At 31.5% G+C, this 21,947-nt stretch overlaps 2 protein-coding genes across 2 annotated transcripts; both read right to left on the reverse strand.

The window, feature by feature from the left end:
- Nucleotides 1-1,522: 1,522 nt before the first annotated feature.
- Nucleotides 1,523-6,186, reverse strand: LOC124844350 (protein SAR DEFICIENT 1-like). The gene is made up of 7 exons (XM_088111935.1): nucleotides 5,915-6,186; nucleotides 5,658-5,733; nucleotides 4,935-5,487; nucleotides 3,089-3,249; nucleotides 2,794-2,991; nucleotides 2,579-2,678; nucleotides 1,523-2,199 (listed from the first exon to the last, which is right to left on the reverse strand). The coding sequence occupies exons 1-7, from the start codon at nucleotides 6,010-6,012 to the stop codon at nucleotides 1,976-1,978; spliced, it is 1,410 nt and encodes a 469-aa protein (XP_087968061.1). The 5' UTR covers nucleotides 6,013-6,186; the 3' UTR covers nucleotides 1,523-1,975.
- A 10,753-nt stretch (nucleotides 6,187-16,939) lies between these two features.
- Nucleotides 16,940-21,259, reverse strand: LOC124844352 (uncharacterized). Its single transcript, XM_047321273.2, has 2 exons — nucleotides 20,416-21,259; nucleotides 16,940-17,707 (listed from the first exon to the last, which is right to left on the reverse strand). Exons 1-2 carry the CDS (start codon nucleotides 21,100-21,102, stop codon nucleotides 17,066-17,068), a joined length of 1,329 nt encoding a protein of 442 aa, XP_047177229.1. The 5' UTR covers nucleotides 21,103-21,259; the 3' UTR covers nucleotides 16,940-17,065.
- Between the last annotated feature and the right edge of the window lie 688 nt (nucleotides 21,260-21,947).

Genomic DNA, 21,947 nt, shown 5'->3' on the forward strand with positions numbered 1-21,947 from the left:
TTATTAATAAATTTTATCGATAAATCCATTATTAGTGGATATTTTTAGAAGTTATTAAAATTCTAAAATTCGATGATAAAATTTGTGAATAAATTTAATTTTACTTTTGTAGTTTCCAACAATAAAATTTCATTGATAATTATAAATTCTTTTATATATATATATATAATATTAAATTATATTATATATATATATATATATATATATATAAATAAATAAATAAATAAAAGTGTGTCCAAATCTCATCTTAAAAGTTTCATTTTGAAGTCGGTTTGTAGAGTTGAATTAGATTTAGAAACTATTTTTAAAGCAAATTTTGAACTTTTCTTTGGTGCAAATTGTGAATTTTTCTAGTAAACATCACTTTCAAACATCTTATTATTGTGCTCTAGAAACTGGCAAGATACTAAATTTGTTTGTAGAGATTTCTTAATGTTTTGTTCTATAGTGCAATGCATAATGCCTAAAACATTGTTTCGTTGGACCACGAGTTCGAGGAAGATAATCAACAGGAAGAAGATAAATACAAGAGTCGAAGTTAAGAAAAGGAAAACTGAAAAGCAGAGCACATTTTTAAAAGTAAGAAATTGCTATATACTATTAGGAAGCTTCCAAACAAAACATACCTATCAATAAAAGTCGAAAAAAAAGTGGTTAAGCATTAGAATATATAAGTAGATGTATCATGGTTCTTTTAGATATATGAAGTAGTGGTATGTGACCCTACAAGTTTTCTCTTACTCCCAATTGACATCATCAAAAAATATTATTTTGTTATAACATTTTGTTTAATTTCGATTAAATATATTTTTTATTTTTAAAATTAAAAATATTTATATATGAAATTTCAATATTTCATTTTTTAAATTTAAAAAATAAATGCATATAATTTTTTTAATATAATTACATTTATATTTTTAACAAAATGTATTTTATAGTTAACATTAAAATGAAAACATGTTAATGTAAATAACTTATATGTTATATGAAATGCATTTGATATATAAAAAATTTAACATAATTAAATTAAAAAGATTATATTAATTGATTTTTAATGTTTGAAGACTAAAATATATTCAATTTTTAAATCAATACAAATTTAATTTCTTATTAAAGTTAAAAGAATAAATATTATTTTTATTATGTTAATATGATATTTTATTACTAAAATTAATGGCAAAGGTAGTAAAAAAATTTAAAAGTTGTGTCAAACCACCTTTCTGCCATGAACTATCAGTTCCAGTTTTATATTCTTTTTAATAGCTTTTCTTATATATCATAATAATAATTGTTTTTGTTTTGAAGGTTATTGTAGGTGAGACATTGTTCCTTTTCAAGTTTAAAATTTATCATGATTTTAATAGACTTTAGAGGATGTTGAAAACAACAGCGTCTAAGTCTTTCCGTTAAATAAATAAAAGTATATAAAAATTATCATTAAAAAGACTATTAAATGTACAGAAAATTTTAAACTACAAAGAAAAAGACAAGGCCTCCAAACCAAAACCACAATTTGGAAAAGTAAAAGCAAACAAGGTATATCTCATTATAGATGCTATTTTACAACACATCATACTGCTTTGTGGTCGCTAACATCTGCTAACAGAGAAACACAACATATCCAGGAGGTAGGAAGGAGCCATGCCCATCATTCACATGATCCTAGCACCTCTAAGCTAAGCCAGATTTGACTCTTTCTCATTGCTTATACTATATAGTATATACATATACATACATATGTATGTATGCAGCAGAAACTCAAAATACTTTACTATTGATGCTACTTATACCTTTTTTTTTTCGCGAGGACACATTATTCAGGAATTACTTACAAACATGTATAAGTTTCATGAATTACACAAAGATCTTATACATAGTTGTAAGTAGCTGCCTACATATATATATATAGATATATATACTGTACATATGTGCTACAACTTTTGATGCAGTTAGTTCTGCCTTGTTTTGGCCCCCATCAACATCCAGAGCTTGAACCTGAAGCGGTCATGTCTCCATCTGTTTGTGTTGCTGAGAAATTAGAAGGAAAACCATTAGCAAACGGCAATGTGCTGTAGGCTTGATACAGTGACCACTCGCTGCTTCCCATCTGTGTGTTGTTATTTGCAACATAGCTAGCAGATTGGCCACTGTAATACTGATTCTGATCATATGTGGCTACTGAGACAGAAGTTTGATCACCTACAGTTATTATGTTCACATAAACGTCAGTTACTGTGTAAATAAAAACCTCAAATTTTTGCTGGTTTGCTTGCAATTGCTGCTAAATGTAGGACTGATATGTTCTTCCATAAGAACTGAGTTCTTAATATTAAAAAAAGAGATATTTTTGTCAAAACTAGCCAAACAATGTAAAGAATAGGGTTTATTGCCTGTGGTACCTATTTTAGGTTCTTGAACTAAAGATTCTGCTACTATTGGAAATTTGTTTAGGTTCTTAAATTCTATAAAGATCTCAATAAAAAAAAAGAGAAAAGTTCATAAATAAATTCTGTCACATTTCTTTGAAAGTATTAATTGCTAGCATTTCTCTTATACAGCGTAGGTTAAAGGAAGATACCTTGGGTTAACACAGCAATGTTATCGTTCAGAACCGCATCTATCACCTCCAAGCTAGGCCATCTCGCGTATGCATCTCTCACCAATTTGTCTACATAGGTCTGCAGTTGTAAAAACAACATCCACTAAAGTGAGTTCGAGGAGAAAAATGTAACATAAGGGTTTAACCAGATATAAATTAAGGGGACAAAGTGAGACCAAGATGATTCATTGTACCTTATTCAAATTGGTGATTTGATCTCTGTTGGAAAATGTCTGTCCACTGATGTCTGCTCTAATTAATCTGCATATTGGATCCAGAAAAATAGTAAACTGTGGTCCACGATAAATGTACAACTTGCTCCCTATGTCACAAGTCATTGCATGCTTGATTGTCACTTCCCACATTTTGTCTGACATCCCCACGCCCAAAATCTGGTTTTGCAGAAACATTGAACAAAACATTATGAATTTCATAAATGAAAAATTTCCGTGACTATATTAAAAGTTTATATGATGCAAAGATACATACATTTCTAAGCTTGAGAGTGTCAACTACTGCTAGTTTAAGAAATTCTTGAACTGTTTTTACGCCCTGCGAAGACAACTTTTTGTTGAAAGCTCCATCTTTACCTATCTTTTCCAGGCGCCACACTTCGTCATCAAGCATTGGAGGGTAGTGTTTTTTGTACACTTCAGAAGTATAAAAAAAAGTTAATTATATATAGAACTAAGAGACAGATTTTTGTAAGATAAAATAATGATAAATTTCTTTCAGTATTGGCAGAAGTTTTAGATCGATATATACAACTAAAAATGAAAGACTCAAACTTAAGAAATTAACCACTAGGCTCGTGGTTGACTGGTTTCTCCTGAAGTTGAAACCATTGACTTGAGACTCATTTATAACCATCAATTTGCAAAATAGAGAGTAGAAATCGGTATCAGTGTCTGTAAAATACACGGTAGAAAATAAAAGTAGAAGATATTATATACGTCACATTTATTTTGAAATCAATAACGTGTTCTTGATTTCACACTTATGGTGGGACCCTTGAGAATCCAGCTACTATTATTTTGCATGCTGCACAAGGCTTTTGGCAGAAGAAACTTAAGTACTGACCATAACTTGATACAACCAATATATATGTCTCCATTTCTATTTTAATGGGAGTGACATTAATAAACATAGAACCACAATCAACTCGATCTTGAGTTCTTTTTTACCAATACACTATCAGGTTTTTAGTAATTATATGTGTAATTATTGTTTCTACAAAATTCTTACACAAAGAAGGGTTAACATCAGTTTTGTTATGTTGATAATATGATTTGTTCGGGAAATAAGCTTCTGGATTGATAAAGTTATCATTAAATGTTGTAATGTAATTTATGGGATACGACAACTTTGGTTTTTGATAATATGGGATCTGTCAAAGTCAGTTATGTCATTTTTTAAGGCACATATATCTATGGAGACTAAAATTTCTGGTCATAGACTATTCTGATAATCAAGACAAAAGTGATTGAATCAAGAGACTTTTCCTATGAGAGATAGACTTTCCTTTCATACTAGTAGTTGTCAACAACCTATTTGAGTCGAAGAAAAGAAGTAGAATATTGTAGACTAATTATTATGAGACACAACAACTGATAGCAATAGTATAGTTGTAATTCATATGAACTACCAATATATTAAAGGGAAACAACGGTCAAAGCTTATCAAGCACCAAGGTTGATTAAAATTAATGTGAGTGACAAGAACATTCGATATTTATAATTAATAGACTAAATTTCGTCATCGAGATTCACACTATTTTATTAGCAATCTTCCAAACTAAAACGTCACCAAGTTGGTTACGATTAACGACAGAGTGCAAAGTGACAAGCAATAAAGAAGGTTCTGAAAGAAATTATTGACACTCATTAATTAGATGTATCTTAATCACATCAATTCTCTTTTAACAGGCAAGCAAATTCATACAAGTAATTGCTTTTATCAATATTGTCTCCATAGAAGAATTATTCATTCGTGAAAGTTTGCAAAATTCTTTTTCTGAAATGCAATGAACAGGTTCGATCTCATATTTAACTATATCCAAAGAGGAAATTTTGGGAAGCACCAAAGATAGGTGGCAACTTTGGATAAAAGGAAGGTGTGATTGACAAACTTACATCACACTAGAATGAATAGTAAACTTGTTCCTAATAAGCACATGCTATTCTAGTAGAAAATGAGATGAAATGACTTGGCATATGTTTGAAGATCGTGCGTTGAACTACCACTCAAAAATAGAATAATAAAACAGCATATACTTCATAAATAAAAGAAACACAAGTTATATATTGGTAATATTTCAAGTTGATGCACAACTTACATTCTCCACGGTGATCCTTGACCATAAATGCTTCAGTCATTCCTTCACGAATTCGAACTCCTTGGTTACTCCCTGGTGCTACCCTCACTGCAACTCTGAACTTCCTGCAGCGGATCCAACTAGAGTTATCTGTGAATTCCATGTCCCCAGCTGGTGCAATTCCATCTCGCATGATCAAGTTCAATTCTCCTGCAAGTAAAGGTCGCTTCCCATGTCTTTCCTTCACTATGTGTCTGTTAAATTCATCACTCGTCCAATCCTCGTTTTCAGAAGGAGAAAAATCTCCATCAATAACCAGAATCTCGAGCTTGATGGCATGTGGGAGACTTGTGGGGACCATTTCGTTGTTGTTGCTTCTGTCCATCAGAACTATGTTGATGGGGTTCTCATCAACGTCAAGAATCCTGCTACCTGTGAAAATTGGAAGAAAAAGCTTCCTGCTGAAGCATAATTGCAGGCTTGATGGCTGCTCCATTGCTTGGAGTCTCAACGAAGGAGACCTGGTAAAGGAGCGTGACCACTGTCTCATAACTCGCTCAACTTCCTCACCCACCTGATTGCAATGAGAAAAGCTTATCAAATCCAAGTTCATCAAAGACAAAACATATACACATACAGTAACGAATTAAGGCTTATAGCTAGCAATTTTCTTGCAGAGACTGAATCAAACTAACCTAAAGATAAACATATATTATGAACTTATAGAGAAGCTTGATGACCTACCACTCTTTTAAGCACAGGTTCCATTGCAGTGAAAAGATTCTCAAAGTTCTTTATCATGACCACTTCACCTATTACACTGTCAGAAAAAGAAAGAATATGAGAGGAGTGAAAAGTTAACTTGAGAAATAAGACATGCCGCAGTAAAGTGAGCCTTATAAAGGGATCAAATAAAGTAGAGAAATGAACAAGTAGATCAAGCGTGATCAAATAAACCCTAGCTAGATACTTCATATATGAACTGTATAAATAGTACATACGAAGCAAAAGAAGGTGTGGTAGCGTTATTTCTTATCCGTTTGTCGTCTGGCTCATCAGGGTCTCGTTCAGAATCATTGAACAATCTTTTCGCAGCCATTTTTGGTGAAGAATCTGATTAGATCGACTTAATCGAGAGTGAAACTGGTTGGCGTGTTTGAGGTTAATGGGAGTAATGAAGAGGGGGAGGGCAAAAGAAAGAGGTTTCTACGCTTTTTATGCCATAATTGCGTGTTGTCATTATTATAATAAACATAAAGCAATAGGGAAGGTTCATGGAATATTGGAGGAAACAGGGTAGCACTTAGCCCGAACAAAACGTCGTAGCCTACTATTGTGCGTACATATGATGTATTTCGCCGTCAAGATTCAAGATTTTAAGGGCCACAAAAAGTCAACCAATCTCTTTCACTTCTCTCAAAAGCTATGGGGCAAGTCACCATGCATCTCCTCTCTCTAAGGAATTAATACAAAGATGTTATAGAAAAACAAAGATTGAGGACGTCGCATTCATCATTTGATTCGTATACACAAATTTGTTTCAATAAATTACTCTTTAAACACAGTAAACATAAATTAAACATACTTTACGCATAAATTAAATTTACTTTTAAAAATATAATAAAAATTAGTTTATGTATAGCTTGGATCAGACTTTACTAAGTAGTATTTGCAACTAAAGCTATAATTAATTCATCATTTATTGAATGTTTTGTTTATATAATTTTTTTTCTTGTGGTATTTGGCTTTTGTTTTGAACAGAAGGGTGACTTGTACTGGTTTGGTACACGACATGTTTCTGGGAAGGATCGACGATGGTGTGCGTGTTGTTGGTGTACCGCGTTGTCCGAGGAAAATCATGTAGGAAAACCAAACCAAGAAACTCACTTGTAATTTACTTGAAGCGCAGCAAAATACAGAATTTTTTCCTGTCACAGTTTGTTTTATTTGAAGACAAAATTGAACTTTCTTTTCAATGGACTCAAGTCTTGTATCTTTTCAACTTCCAGAATAGTTTTTATAGTTAACTCGATGTGATGTACGTTCTTCTTTCCAGCTATATAAATCATGGCGGCCCCATGCATCAGTATTAGAACATCCTTTTTTATATGTCAAATTTTCCAATTGATGCTCAATTTCCCATATTCATGAATTATTTCTACTTAGTTTAATTAATACCTTGGGTTTTTTTCATCAACTACAGTTATATACAATAGCTACATGGATCTTGAACCCATATATACAAATGTAAATATTTAAATAACACATACCAAAAGATTAAAAAAAAATGAGAAATTGTTCTTGGTCACTAAAAATAACATTATTCCTACCTAACTAAACAAATTATATAATAGCAGACAATTAAAGACAATTTAGTATGATGATTATAATTCATATCTATCACGCGGTGTTCCTTCAGTGTCCCTTTAAAATAGATGGTTTTGGTAGAGCCAACGAAAACATGTCATATGTGTCAGGGATCCGCCACGTAATGGTTGAAAGTCAAATTTCACCTTTGTGTTCTGACTAGGCATATGAAAATTCATCGCAAGAAACACTCCGGTACCAACACTGTTACCTCGACCATCATGTCACCACCTTCGAGGTGCTAACATCTTACGTTTGGCACTACCATGCAGATCTGATGACGAGTTCAAAAAGGTCATTGTTTATTGTGGTGAGGTCGTCTATTGGTGTTGGATATGACAAGCTAGGTTTAAGAATTTGGATTTTAGATAAGGGAAGGCGTTGGTTCTGGGACATTTGACAGGTCTTCTATGATTATGTTCGAACGTGACAGGGAAGCTAGGGAGGTTTATAACATAGCCGACCTATGCATTCTCCATCCAGCACTTAACCGACGACAGAGAGGGAAACGAACGCAACCCATTGCCGTCATATGAGTCGGAGACTATTATAGTTTGACTCTTACGGTAAATTTCATGTCTTGTTTTTTGTTTTGTTTAGGCGATAATAACTTTTGGGAGGGTGAATCTAGGTTTCACCACGAGAAAAAAGGACAATGCGTAGTTCCCTACTAGAAGTGCTACCCAAAACGGATTACTATACATCGGTTGGGATTGGACATTACTCCTTTAAGTTTTCAAATATCGGATTCAATAGATTTATTAACATTCAACTTCAACAATCTTATGTGGTTTGACTATCAACCGTTACATGGCATATTCCTAACATATATGGCATGTTTTGATTGGCTCCGCCTAGGGATTGCAAAAATATACGTCAACAGATATCCACGGATAAAATTCGTGTATAGTTGTTATTCGCAGATATTTATTATCCGTGGATAGCGGGTATTTTAATATTCGCTTATAAACAGGTCGGGTGCAAGTATTATACCATCCGTACCAGCAGATATCCACTACCCACAAAAATAAAAATAAAAAATTTAATTTATATTTTATTAAGTTAATTTTAATTAAAATTAACATTAATTTATATTTTATAAGGTTAAATTTAATTAAAATTAAATTTCAATTTATATTTATTTTTTTTTATTATATTTTATATTTTTTTAAATTTTATTTTAGTAATTTATAAAATATATTTTTTAAAATATTTGCGGATATCTGCGGATATCACGAATATCTGCGGTATTAAAATCTCCGTAGTTATTTTTTAAGCGGGTATTTGTACAGATAGCGGGTGGATTTTTTTTGTCGGATCGGGTTGCAACTAGGCATTATCCATACCTGACCCAACCCGTTGTCATCCCTAGTCTCCATCAAAACTCCTTATTTTAAAAGGACACCAAAGCAACACCCTTATAAATATATTATGTACTTCCTACCTCGTGTTGTTTTTACCTTGTAAATTGTGATGATATTTGATAATGGTATATATAGTACAATTAACATATAAAGTTTTAACTTTCGATATCATTTGCATTTATATTAAATTGAACATTTGCATTTATATTAAATTGAAAGTCGATATATAAAATTTATTTTAGTTGTTATAAATTGATTTTAGGTTTTGTTTTCTGTGATTTCCAAGAAAGTTATTGAAGATAACAAAGTGATCTTCATTCTTCTTCTATATCGAATACGAGGTTTCGCAATAGTTCATGGTAACTCCTTTACCACATTCTCATTTCTTAGCTTTTCTATCAGTTTCTTAATGTTTAAAGCTTACTATAAGAAATCTTTAAAAATTGACGTATAAAATCCATTATTAATAATAAAAATATATTAGTAATTTGAATTTCTTTGTAGTTAAAAACTCGTCAACAATATATATGTTCTTCAATTCTTCAATAAATTTTATTAACTAATTTATAACTTTGTCAATAATTAACCAGGATAAAAAAATTGTCAGTAATTATTTACAACCTATATTCGTTGGTAAATTTATCGACGAATTTTGACTATCAGTAAAATTCGTTTATAAATACCTTGATTGGGTCTTATTTTTTCTCTTGTTATTCTTCATTTTTCTTTTTCTTCTTTTTCCTTTTTTTCTTCTTTTTCTCCTCCTCGTCTTCTACTCGCCTTCCTCCTCCTCTTCTACTTGCCTTCCTCCTCCTCCACCAATGTCGTCGTCACATTAACCATCTCCTCTACTTCCTCTCCTCCTTCTCTTTTTTCACCTTTTTTTCTTTCTTTTCCTCCTGCTCTACCAACACCACCATCGTTGTCAGGTCAGCCACCTCCTCTTCTACCTCTTCTTTTTTTCTCTTTCTCCACCCATTCCTCTTTCTCTTTCTTTTCCTCCTCCTCCATCTCATACCATCACTATTGTCATTTCCATCACCACTACTTTGTTGTTGGACCATCATCACGCCATTGTTGTGTTCAACCATCGACACTGGCATTGGATACAGTTTCTCCTCTTCCTTCTCATTTTCTTATTCTACTCACTCATCCTACTATTTATAAAACAAAATTATTAGACTTCATAGGAAATTTAGCATTTTTCAAAATATTAACTAGCTACCAACGAATTTTACCAAAAACTTTTACATGAATTAATCAAAACCTAAAGTGAGAAGTGCATAGTGTATTTTACCAACAAAAAAATTGGTCAAAAAGAATAAATATAATTTACTTATAGAATCTATTGATGGATACAATGTCGATGAAACAATAGTTGGTAATATAAATTTTATTTACGGATGAATGTTGCTAAAGGATGTAATCGGTATATTCATCATTGATAGATATTTGCATCGGTAATTAAAATTCTAAAATTTGTCGATAAATTTGATTTTATTGACATATTTATTTTTCTCAATAAATTTTACAAAAATTATTGTAGTGTTATATTGAAAATGTAGGGAGAGAAAATTTTGGGAAATAATTTTGTGGAATCATAGTATATATATATATATATATATATATATATATATATATATATATATATATATATATATATATATTAAAAAAAATTAGAGATAAAATTTTGTGAGAGTTGTACCCTCCTTTAGTCCCTTAAAATATTTGTGATTGCTTGTGTCTATTCTCTCTCATCTTCTTCATTCAACTTAAGGCAAGTAATCGCTTGGTTGGTCGATGTATTGAATCCACACACCGTACAAACACCAATGATAAATATAATTGTTGAAATCTAACATATGAACTGTTAAATATAGTGAAAATTATATATGGGATTAATCTCCCTTATGTTAAACACACATAGGGTTCTCTATTTATAATAGAAGAAATATGGGCTAAGCCCAAAATAAAAATAAGAAATAATAACAAAAAGATAAAAGATAAAGATAAAAGATATAATATTTCTAACACTCCCCCTCAAGCTGGAGCATACAAATTGTATGAACCAAGCTTGAAATAATTGAACTTGGTTTTGAACTAGATGATTTGTCTTCAAGAGTGTGAGGCAAACAGAGATGGGTTATCACATGTCAATGAACAAACAGCAGCTTGTGAAACTTCAACTTCAAAAGTGGATGAAGGAGAGCAGCGGAGAACAGCGGAGAAGGAGGCAATAAACACTTCAACTTCAGAAGTGGATGAAGGAGAGCAGCGGAGAAGAAGGCAATAAACACTTCAACTTCAAAAGTGGATGAAGGAGAGCAGCGGAGAAGGAGGCAATAAACACTTCAACTTCAGAAGTGGATGAAGGAGAGCAGCGGAGAAGGAGGCAATAAACGTAGCAGATTTGTGCGGCAGATACAATAAGAAAGGAAGAACCAGGCAAGAACAGCAACACAGAGGCGAAACCTTCAACAACAGAGAGGAAGCACACAAAAAACGCAGAAAGAAGAAGGAGGTCCGAAGATGCGGAAGCATGCGGCGAGAAGAAGACAGACGTCGATGGCAGCAATGGCGGCTCTGGAAGGTCTGAACAGAGAGAGGGAGGTTCGGTGAGACGACTGGTAGCGGCGCGGTTTGATACCGACGCCGAGAAGGCGGCGCGTGATGAACACGCGTTCGAGATCTACTTCCGGAGAGTGGAGGCGTGTGACGGCGCATGCAGACGAGACAAAGACGGTGATCGCCAGGGTTAGGTCGCGCTTGAAGAGACGGTCCAGATCCACTGGTCACCGATCGAAACTGTGACGGTGGCCGGTGAGAAGGCTGCGACTGGTTCAGAGGAGGCAGTGGTTCCCAGGAGACTTGTCTCTTTGATTCTGAGTGCTGAGATTTAAGAAGAAGAGAAAATGAATCTTATGAAATTTTTAGGGGCTGTCGGCGGCCATGATAGTCGGCCGCCGGCAGACAACAAAGACCACCGGAAGAGATCAGAAAACCAGCTCTGATACCATGTTAAATATAATGAAAATTATATATGGGATTAATCTCTCTTGTGTTAAACACACATAGGGTTCTCTATTTATAATAGAAGAAATATGAGGTAAGCACAAAATACAAATAAAAAATAATAACAAACTAACTGAAAGATAAAAGATAAAGATAAAAAATATAATATTTCTAACTGGACCATGAAAACGTTGGCAATTAGTTCTACTAGCAAGAAATAATGAGGCATAAAATAGGAATTCAGATTTTTACGCCGCAAAATGGGAAATCAGCTCTATGTCTAAACGAAGGATTGATGTAGTAATATTTGTGACTTAGTGTCCTGGACGTTAGCGTCTAAATCCTTGTCATTTACTTAAAAGAAATGGATACAATTGACCCATCAATCTGTACGTCAATTAACATCAATGCTTATTTTCTCTATCATTTTTAAAGCATAATGATCGAAATTATTTTATAAAATAAGGTTACATATATTAACTTTTTTAAATGAATGAAACTGTTAACAGATCATTCTAGATGAATTGAAAATTAATGTTGATACGTGTCTCATTAATAAGGGTTTTCTTTTTTAATTGAAGTGACAAAATGTTTCTTAGATTTAAAGAACGGAAAGTGAAATTTTGAAACGGATAAAAGTAACGTTTTCAAAATATAAAATAATTAAGATTTGCATTGTAGAGAAAAATTATAAGTAAAATTAAATTTCAAATAATACAACAATGTAAGAGTTATGTAACGAAAGCTTCTCTATAAAATTGATATAGTTGATAAGTGTGTGATTATCATCCTTTTTAATATCTTATTTTCACTTATTTAGGTAAAGGTGGGTAAAAATAATGAAATGTTAAATCAAATCAAACTCTCAAATCATAGAAATATGAATGAATAGACTAAAGTTATGCAAGTTGGACCGAATTGGGTTCAATTTATGTAAAGTTGTTTGAGTTGGCAAATGTCAAGTTTGATTAGGTCAAACTCTAGTTAGGCTAAGTTGGGTTAGGTTCAATTTGAGTCAAGTTCATATTAGGTTGAATTGGGATAAGATGATGTAAAGTCAAATCGAAGTCGATCTACAATTGACTAAGTCAAGTTGAGCCTAAGTCAAGTTAAGTCCATGAGCCTAAATAAATTCATGTTGAGTAATATTAATATTGGATCGACACTTAAGCCAAAATCAACATATGACCACTTAAGCCAAATTAACCCAGTCCTAATTTAAGTTGAGTCAACTTGGATCCATGTTAGGCCAAGTTGGGAAAAGCCCACACAACATGCTGAATCAAACTAATGCCAAGTTAGGCCAAGTAGGTATGGCACATGTCAAACCAAAATGGGTCAGTCCTAAGTTATGCAAGATTAAGCAAGATCTAGGTTGAGCCAAGTCAGCCTGGTTCACATAGAGTTGAGCAAGATCTAGGTTGAGTCAAGTTAACCACATTAAACTGAGTCAAGCTAATACTAGATTAGCCTGAGTTAGCTTAGGTGTACAACAAACTCAATCAACCTAGATGTAAGTTCAATCGAGTCAAGTGAGTTCACCTCAAGCAAAATCGAGGCAAGACCCATATCAAGTCACAATCAAGTAAAGACAAAGTTAGGCCAAGTTAATGAAGCTTGAGCCAAACCCAAGTTTGACTGAGTTGGGCAAAGCCCAAGTCGAATTGATTTAGTTTGGGTCCGTGTTCAATTGAGTGGGTGTGAATTCATGTTGGGTTGAGTAAGCCCAAGTTCACATTAAATTAAGTTGGGAAAGACTCATGTCTGACTAAATTGGATAATCTTCATGTCGAGTTTGTGTTAGACAAGGTTCAGGTCATGCTGAGTTATCAGGGATTAGGTTTGAGCTAGCGTGACCTAGTTTATGTTAAGTCAAACCTAAGTAAGACTGAGACAAGTTGGGTTAGGTTTAGCTATGTCAAATCAGGCCATGTTAGAATAAGTTGAATTAATCTTATATTGTGCCGAGTTGGTTTGACGGGATCAAGTCAAGTTAGATCGATGTAGAGCCAAGACAAAACTCATTAAGAAAGGCCAAATTAAGTCAAAACTAAATAAAATCAAGTCGAACAAGCGTATGTTAAATTAAGTTTAATTGATCCTTCATTAAACCTAATTGAAGTTAAATTGGATTGGACAAAAAATCAAATATGATCCACGTTAAATTGAATCATGACATATTCAAATCAATATAATATTTTAATAATATTAAATTAAACATAATATATTTAATACTAAACTCGATTTCTCTAAATAAAATATTATTGATAAAAAAATTTATAAAGAAAAAATCTATTATAATAGTCAACCATATCTTTAAGTGAAAATGATTTATCTATAAAAAGGATCAGTATTTTTCGATCATAAAAAAATTAAATTGTGATTAAAGTTGATATATTTGATTTTGAAAAATAGGAAGCTTGGTGGCTCCTTCCTACTTCCCACTTCCATCACTCCAAGGTGCTTCAAACTTCCCAATCAAATCTTATGGAATAAGACAAGCTGCCGGCCACAAAAGTTTGTCAAAAGAGCATGCATAAAAGACACAGAATTATGCAGTTATAAGTGTCCTTCGATTTGACTAGAAAAAAAACATAATGAAAATTCGATTAATTCCTTTTCTAAATTCAAGGGTAATTACGCGGTGATAAACACGTCTTCTGTCACTATTACCTTTCCGTGGAAGGTTTCGCAGAAAATATGAAACATCATGGTGTGGAAGAATTTGTAGCAATGACCATTGACGTTGATGTGCTACAAATTGCTCAAAGGAATTTGAAGATGCTTTCAGTACTTTCTTCGTAACGTTGTACAACTTTTGTGGTCTATTATGGTCTATAAAACACTGTCAAACATATGTATTAATCTATGTCTTAGTCATCGTGTTTGGACTTGTTGAATATATTGCAATAAAAGCTACCTGTGTAACGCGGCATTAGCTTTTTTCTTCAATGATTATTATAATTCATTTTCTTAAGTGATTCATAATTAACATGTAAGACCATTTATGGAACATATAATTAATTGAGGATTTGACCATTTATTAAACGCTTGAGTACTTTGTCAAATCAATTATGTGTGAACTAGAATTCATAAAATTTGATCATTAGTGTATAAGTTGTTGTAAACATGTTCAAACTCCATTTCACTTTATAAATTTTGCTCACAAGTTACTACAAAATGTTTGCTGGAAATGGTCAATACAAAGGATTTAATATGCTTTTCTATCTCTGAAATTAATAATTATCAATCTCTTTAGTATTATAATTACCTAATTATTTTGGACAAAAACTACTCCAAATGAGAAATTAATGTTAATATTGTTGTATGATGTTGACATGTGATACCTAAAAAAGTTTTTAAAATTTTAAAATCGTATAATTTATATATCTTGAAAGAAATATTAAGAATTGGAAATACTTTGTCTAAAAATTCTAAGGAATAAAAAAAAATTAATATCCCTAAAAAAATCTTCATTTTATTATAAGGACTAAAACATTATTTCAAAAAAAAATACGTAAATAAAATTAAAACTCGCTAATTTTATGAAGATTGAAAATTCAAAGTATACTTAAGCCTAATAAAAATCAGCATAAGAAGAAAATAAAATAAAATCGTATATATATTACCTTCTATTAATATTTTTCAATAACTACACTAATTTAATAATATTAAAAAATATATATACCAATGCAATATTTTAAAAGAAAATCAATAATAAGAAAAGCTAAATTAGTGTCATGAAAGGTTCAATTTGCCTAGCTCGCTTAACAAATGATATAAATTCAATGAGTTTTTTTTTTCAATTCTTTGACGAACGTTACTCTTACTGTTATAATAATATTATGATGAAAAATATCTTTCTTTTTTAGTTTTATGAAATACCGTTGACTTCACGCTATTAAAAAACTTAAATGATACTTCATACCTGATAAAAATTATATAATCGCTGAATTTAAATTCAACTCCATTCAGTTTATTATTTTTTATGAAAAATAATTAATTTCGTTATTAAATTTCGTCATTAATTTTATGAATTTTATTGGCCTATGTTGACACGTTATAAACTTTACGTTAATTTACGTAAGGTCAAATATACTTGTGTGAATCTTAAATTTGAAAATTTTAATTTTTCTCTTTTTAAAATGTAATTTATAATATTGGTAATTCGTTACGGAGAAATTGAAAAAATAAGTAAATTCAAAATTAATTAGCATGGTTATAATTTGAGGAAATAATTAATCTTTTCTTGTATGAAATTATGCTTAAAATTTATTTTGAAAGATTTACCTACGTCTGATCAAATCTATCTGAGAAAGAAAATGTCAAACCATCAATAATAAATTACATGATTAGGTAGTAACAAGCATTTTAGTAGTTTGCTTAATTTGATTAGTTTGATTCAAATATGAACTGTGAAAGTCAAATTCACAAACAAATAGTTAATTTTAGAATATTAATGTTTCTAGGTTATTAAAGAAATAGTTCTAATTAAAGTAAAGTAGAATGTTACTTCAAACGAAAGTCAAATAAAATACGAAGATAGACACAACAGTAATTGGACCAGTTATGTATAGTCAGTGGAAACGCAATTCTTTGACATGTTCTTTGAAATACTTGCTTCCAATGGTCAAAACGTAAAAATAAAATGACAGTTAGAAGAATATAATCGTAGCTAAGTAGTATAGATTGTAAAGAGTGAAGACTACAAAACTGAATAAAGAAATATAAATTCCATTTTTATTTACTTTATTTCATTTTTTTTCTGAAAGATAAACGTATTAAATATTATAATTTTAAATATTTTAAATTTTATCCGATATTATTTAAAAAAAATCTTAACATTAGTTTGGAATTTGAAATATTAAGATCACACAAATGGCCTAAAAAAGCATAATCTCATTAAAAAAACAAAACAAGTATTTCTTCATGCACCTCCATATTTTTTTCCTTCACCCCAATAGACCAATGTAAATGACCTAAATACCTTTGATAAAAATTATTAAAAATCTTGATATGAAAGCGACCCTCCATGTTTGTTTCTAATGATATATGGAATTCTAATCACACTTACTGTATGATATGCATAGAAAATTTGTAAATTTGTAACACCTGACAATTTATAGTAGCATAGAAAATCAATCAAATTCAATGGTTTTAATGCAAACTAGTGTGCAGTAGATTAAGTTTATAAAACGTCGTTGAAAAAGAAATCAGTGATATCTCAAGTCTGCGAAGAAATATAAAATAGCATTAATGAAAAGAAGAAAAGAAAGGGTCAAATTCTTCGTACCCCTGAATTTAATAATTGAATGTGATTCTGTATATGTTCAACCCAAAAAATATATATCTAAGAAAAAACACAAATGAGTATGAACAAGCAAAAAAAGAAGAATATGGAGAGAGAAGTCAATTGAATTGCATGAGCTTTGGAGCAAATCTGAGCAATCTACCCAAAGCATGAGTGGTGAATTTCCTTGCAAACAAATGACAAATATTTGTGGTATGACCATTGTACTCACATGATGTTCCAAACCTCAGCTTGTTCAAAAATTCATTGGTCACATGATTTCTGTAATACCTTGAAGGATGAGCACCACCCTTTGTCCAATCAACCCATGTCAATGTCCTGTTAGAGTTCCTCTTCCAAAACTTGATGCTAATAAATGTGGGCAAGTAGTGTTCATCACTGTAGCAATTAGGGTTGCAGTACTTTAAGAAGACTGGGAAGTAGTGATTGTCAGAGACTATTTGAAGGGCTAGAAAACGGTCTATTTGGAACCATTGAGACCCTTTTCTCCATTGGGAGAGACTGATCTGGGGCCTCATATTGGGCCTGTACCTGCCACGGCCCACTTCACCTGGCTGATCGTAGGCCTCCACAAAGATCTTGGTTGAGTTCATTAGGTAAGTGTAGACTGTGTTGAAGTTGAACAAAGGGATGCATGACTCTGAGAGTAGCACAAAACGTTGGTTGGAGAAATCAAGGAGTGCATTGCCTAATAGCCTTCTCTCTGCTTCTATCATACTGTTCTCACCCCACCTTACTTCCTGCATAATTGTCACAACACAGTATCATATATCAGATTATGAATTTTGGGACATGTTTTAAATCCAATTATTGAAATTCTGACTTCACTAGATAAAGGGTTTCCTATGTATACTTTTTGTTTGATTGTAATTAAGTGAAAATCTCATTATTTTTTTTTAACATTGATTTAAGTTTAAAGTTCATATTCTAAAATGGTATTTATATAGTATAATCGTTTCACAGTTAATATCAAACATTACCATCGACAGTCATTGTGACCGTGCGGTCAGGAGATAAGGCGGTCAGTCCACAAAGAGATTAGTCCTAATACTAAGTAACTTAAGACAAAATGTGATTATTATCAGTTGGACTGTAATTAGGTTATTTCTAATCAAAGATCCATTCTCAAATCTATAAATATAGTTTTGAAGTGTACTCCAAATAATATAGGACAAACAGCCACTACGGATTAGGAAAAAGAACAACAATAAGATCATTTGGATTGGATGTTAATCTCGATCTTATAATCCGAGACCGTATCCGATCCATCTGAAATCTATTATTATAAGATTTATTATTTGTTGGGATTAGTATAATTAACCTTCTTAATCAAATGGCTATGAGACTACCTATTGATTTATATCCTTCTCTCAAAATATATATGACTGAATGTGAGAGGGTGGGTTGGATATTTGATATCGACTACGTGTAAGAAAATTTTACATTATATAAGTAGGAGCAAAATTTTGCCAAACTTGTAAAATTGAATTAGGTTTTAAGTTTATTTTTAAGATTTTGTCTTCATAAATTTGGTTTTGAAATTAAAAATGCATATGAATTTTGCCATTTCTAACTTTTAGAAACCTGCTTAATTCTAAAGTTGTTCACGTTCTGTTTACTGTTTAAACACAAATGACAGCAAAAAGATGCAGTTATTGTGTCCCTGGATTCGTTTTCTCATGCTAGAGACTAGGTACATGAAGAAAGGAATTGTGAAAAGTTTGATGTAAAACAGAGAAGAATAGAATTTTCTTGGAAGTTCAAAAAGAGTGGAATCAAAGAAAAGTATGACCAGTTTGTATTGACTGCCCAATTCTGGAAGCAACCAAAAAGTAGAAACAAAACTGGACATTCAATAGATTCAGTAGACCTTATACGTTTTGTAAAAAACATGAAATTCAAATGGATAACTAGCAAACAACGAAGAAAAAGGAACTGTCAAAAGATTATATTATCTAAAACATTGAAGTTCATTGGAAAAAATAATGTCACTGAAAAACATATGCTGTCTCAGTCTAATATATGGCATCAAAAGATCTTATTTGAAGGCATTGGAAATTATCTTTTTCAGCCTTTTTAGCTGGAGATGTTCGTCAAAACTATTCTCACAAGCAATCTTGCAGAAAAATTCATCATAACGTGTGCAACTATAGAAACTTAATTACACATTACAAAGTGTCCACTTGTTCATGTTCATGTGCGAACAAGTGTTTCACAAGTTAGCAGTTTCCTAAAATAATTTGTAGCAGGACATGCATAATCCTATATATTTCCTTAAAAGATCTGCATGCAAATAATATTGCCAAGATAATAACACATTTGTGTGGACAATTATGATGTTGATATTTTTCATACACGATGAAACTTGAAACTATGTATTCTAGTAGTATTTATTCTGTACTTTTTCATGCAAGTTGAAACTTGAAAATGTATATTCTAATAATATGTATTCTGTATAATCATCAGACACTCCATATATAAAAAGATTTATTTGCTTTCTTTTTAAATATATCAAATTCGATAGACTAAGTAGTCCTAACTTAATCCAATTCAATCAAGAATAGATTAGGTTAGATTAAATATAATAAAACAATATAAAAACTCTATCAATATTTTTAGGTCAACTACATATAGAGAATAGGGTTAGAGCGGAAAAGGGAGGAAAAAATGAATATTTTTAATTATAAATAAAAATTAAAAATTGTATTATTCTGAGTAAAATTTTCAGGAAAAAAAAGTGTTGTACTCTTTAATCTTCTGTATATTTGAATTATTAGTATAATTAATTCAAATAGGAAGAATTACTATTTTGATTAATTTAAAGATATAAACAATATGAATTAAATTTTCTAAAGCATAAATAAAAAATAAAATAAAAAACTAAAAGTATATTCATTCTTAATTTTGTTAATTCAAGTACTTGAGACACTTAAAAAAGTCCTAAAAGTCATCAATGGAATCGGAAAAGGTAATATAGGAAATGAAACTTGAAAATTAGCAGGGGAAATGTTGCATCTTTTGCTTCTTTTGGGGCAAAATCAATTATAGAATAATACTTCTAGCACAAATGGTAAATATGATGATTTAAGAAGCGTTTTAGGGTGAGAAAATTGATTAATTAATTAATTCTTTGCTAATTTCAAAACTCTATTATAGCTGGAAAACACGGAATTCTAAATGAGATGTTCAAGCCAACTTGATACATTGATGAATTAATCTTGCTTACTTGTTAAATCACATCATAAAATTAATACAAGTATTAAAAGAATTATTAATTACTCCTAATTAATTATAACATCCAATTAAATTACTATTTTACTTCATCAATTCTCTGTCATTTTATTCAGTGGAAATGTGAAGAGACAGTAAGAAAAAAAAGTTAAACAGACAACAAGGTAATAACTTTTCATCTGTTAGGAATGATAAAAGGTAAAATTGAGAAACTGACCTTGCTAGGGATATTGCGGCCATGGAAGACAGAGCTTGGAGGCACTGTTTCATTGAAAGAAGGGTGAGAATGGACATAGATAGAATACAACCCTTCATTTCCTTTGAAGAATCTCTCCCACAGAGGAGCCAACATCACAGGCCCTTTTGTCAGAAACATGAATGCAACCTTTGGAGTCTGTTTGAATGGGAGATTGTGAATCATGGGAACCATGGAAGCTTTCCACAACAACTCTTCGTCGTTCATATCATGCATGGCCATGGGGGGCTTCAAGAATTCACTCAACCCAATTCTGGTGAAGTTCATCACACCTGTTGTGTTGTTGACCAATGTTTGGTTATCTTTCTGGGGTGAAGATGAGGTGTTATTTTGTGCAGAATCAAAATACTGAGATTCAATTTTTGTCTGGGTGGCTGATATTGGTGATGAGATGTTGGAGGAGTTGGGAGAGAAAGGTGGCGGCGGTGGTGACGGTGGCGGTTCGAAGGTATTGGATGAAAAGGAAGATTGTTGAATTTGAAAGTTGACGAAGGAGAAATTGTTGAGAAAGAAAGTGAGTGTGATTCCAATGAGTAAACCAATGCCAAAAACTAGAACATGAGCAAAGAAGTTGAGAAGGTCTAGTTGAGCAAAAAAGAGTTTCAGATATGAGCCTTCACCTTTGCCTTGTTGCTCCTTCTGCTTCATTTTGTGATGACAGATTCAGAAAATGAGATTGGTGCAGATAGAATAACCAAGATGTTGCAGATTGGTTTGAAGCAGTAGCTTCTAAACACTGTTATGGTGTGTTGAGGTTTTATACAGTGAGAGAATTCATGATGCTTGATTCTGGACTCAAACAGATACTTAGATTGATCCAAAAACAATACCTATGTATATAAATACCTATATGTATATATATATATATATATATATATATATATATATATATATATATATATATATTCTGCAGTTTACATGAGGTGGGGACAGAAAAGGTGTATTCTTTCTCAGATTGTTAACGGGTATGCACTGTACACGCAATGGAACAATAAATAATAAGAAGAAGGGAACGTTTTTATTGGGCTGAGCACAAGTAACTGTTATGAAAGATGCATTAAAGTTTGTTCCTCAGTAAATATTAATTGAATGCCTAGATAAATAAGCATGTTATCTATATGAATTGGAGCTGTGACAGAATGATTGGATAAATTTTAGTTTTGATTATAACATCATTTATCTATTACTTATTAATAAAGTAATAAGAAAATGATTTTTTTAACATATTTTTTTTTTAAATATACATACTAATAAAATAATAATATATAATTAAAAAATGTTAGAAAAAGTTATTAACGTATAATGGTTCAATATAATATTCTAATAAGTTATATGTTTACATTGGATTAAATCAGTAAAAGAGTTATGCATATGAAAAAATGTTTTTTCACCTGCCAAATTTTAGGAATTTTTTGTCATTAAAAAGATTAATATGTATATTTATAAGGAAAGATAAATTGAAGTGTATGAAAAATTTTGTTGAGTGGCAAAAT

Source organism: Vigna umbellata, chromosome 4 (assembly GCF_029865625.1).
Source record: "Vigna umbellata cultivar VRB3 chromosome 4, Vumbellata_1.0, whole genome shotgun sequence".
Taxonomy (NCBI): domain Eukaryota; kingdom Viridiplantae; phylum Streptophyta; class Magnoliopsida; order Fabales; family Fabaceae; genus Vigna; species Vigna umbellata.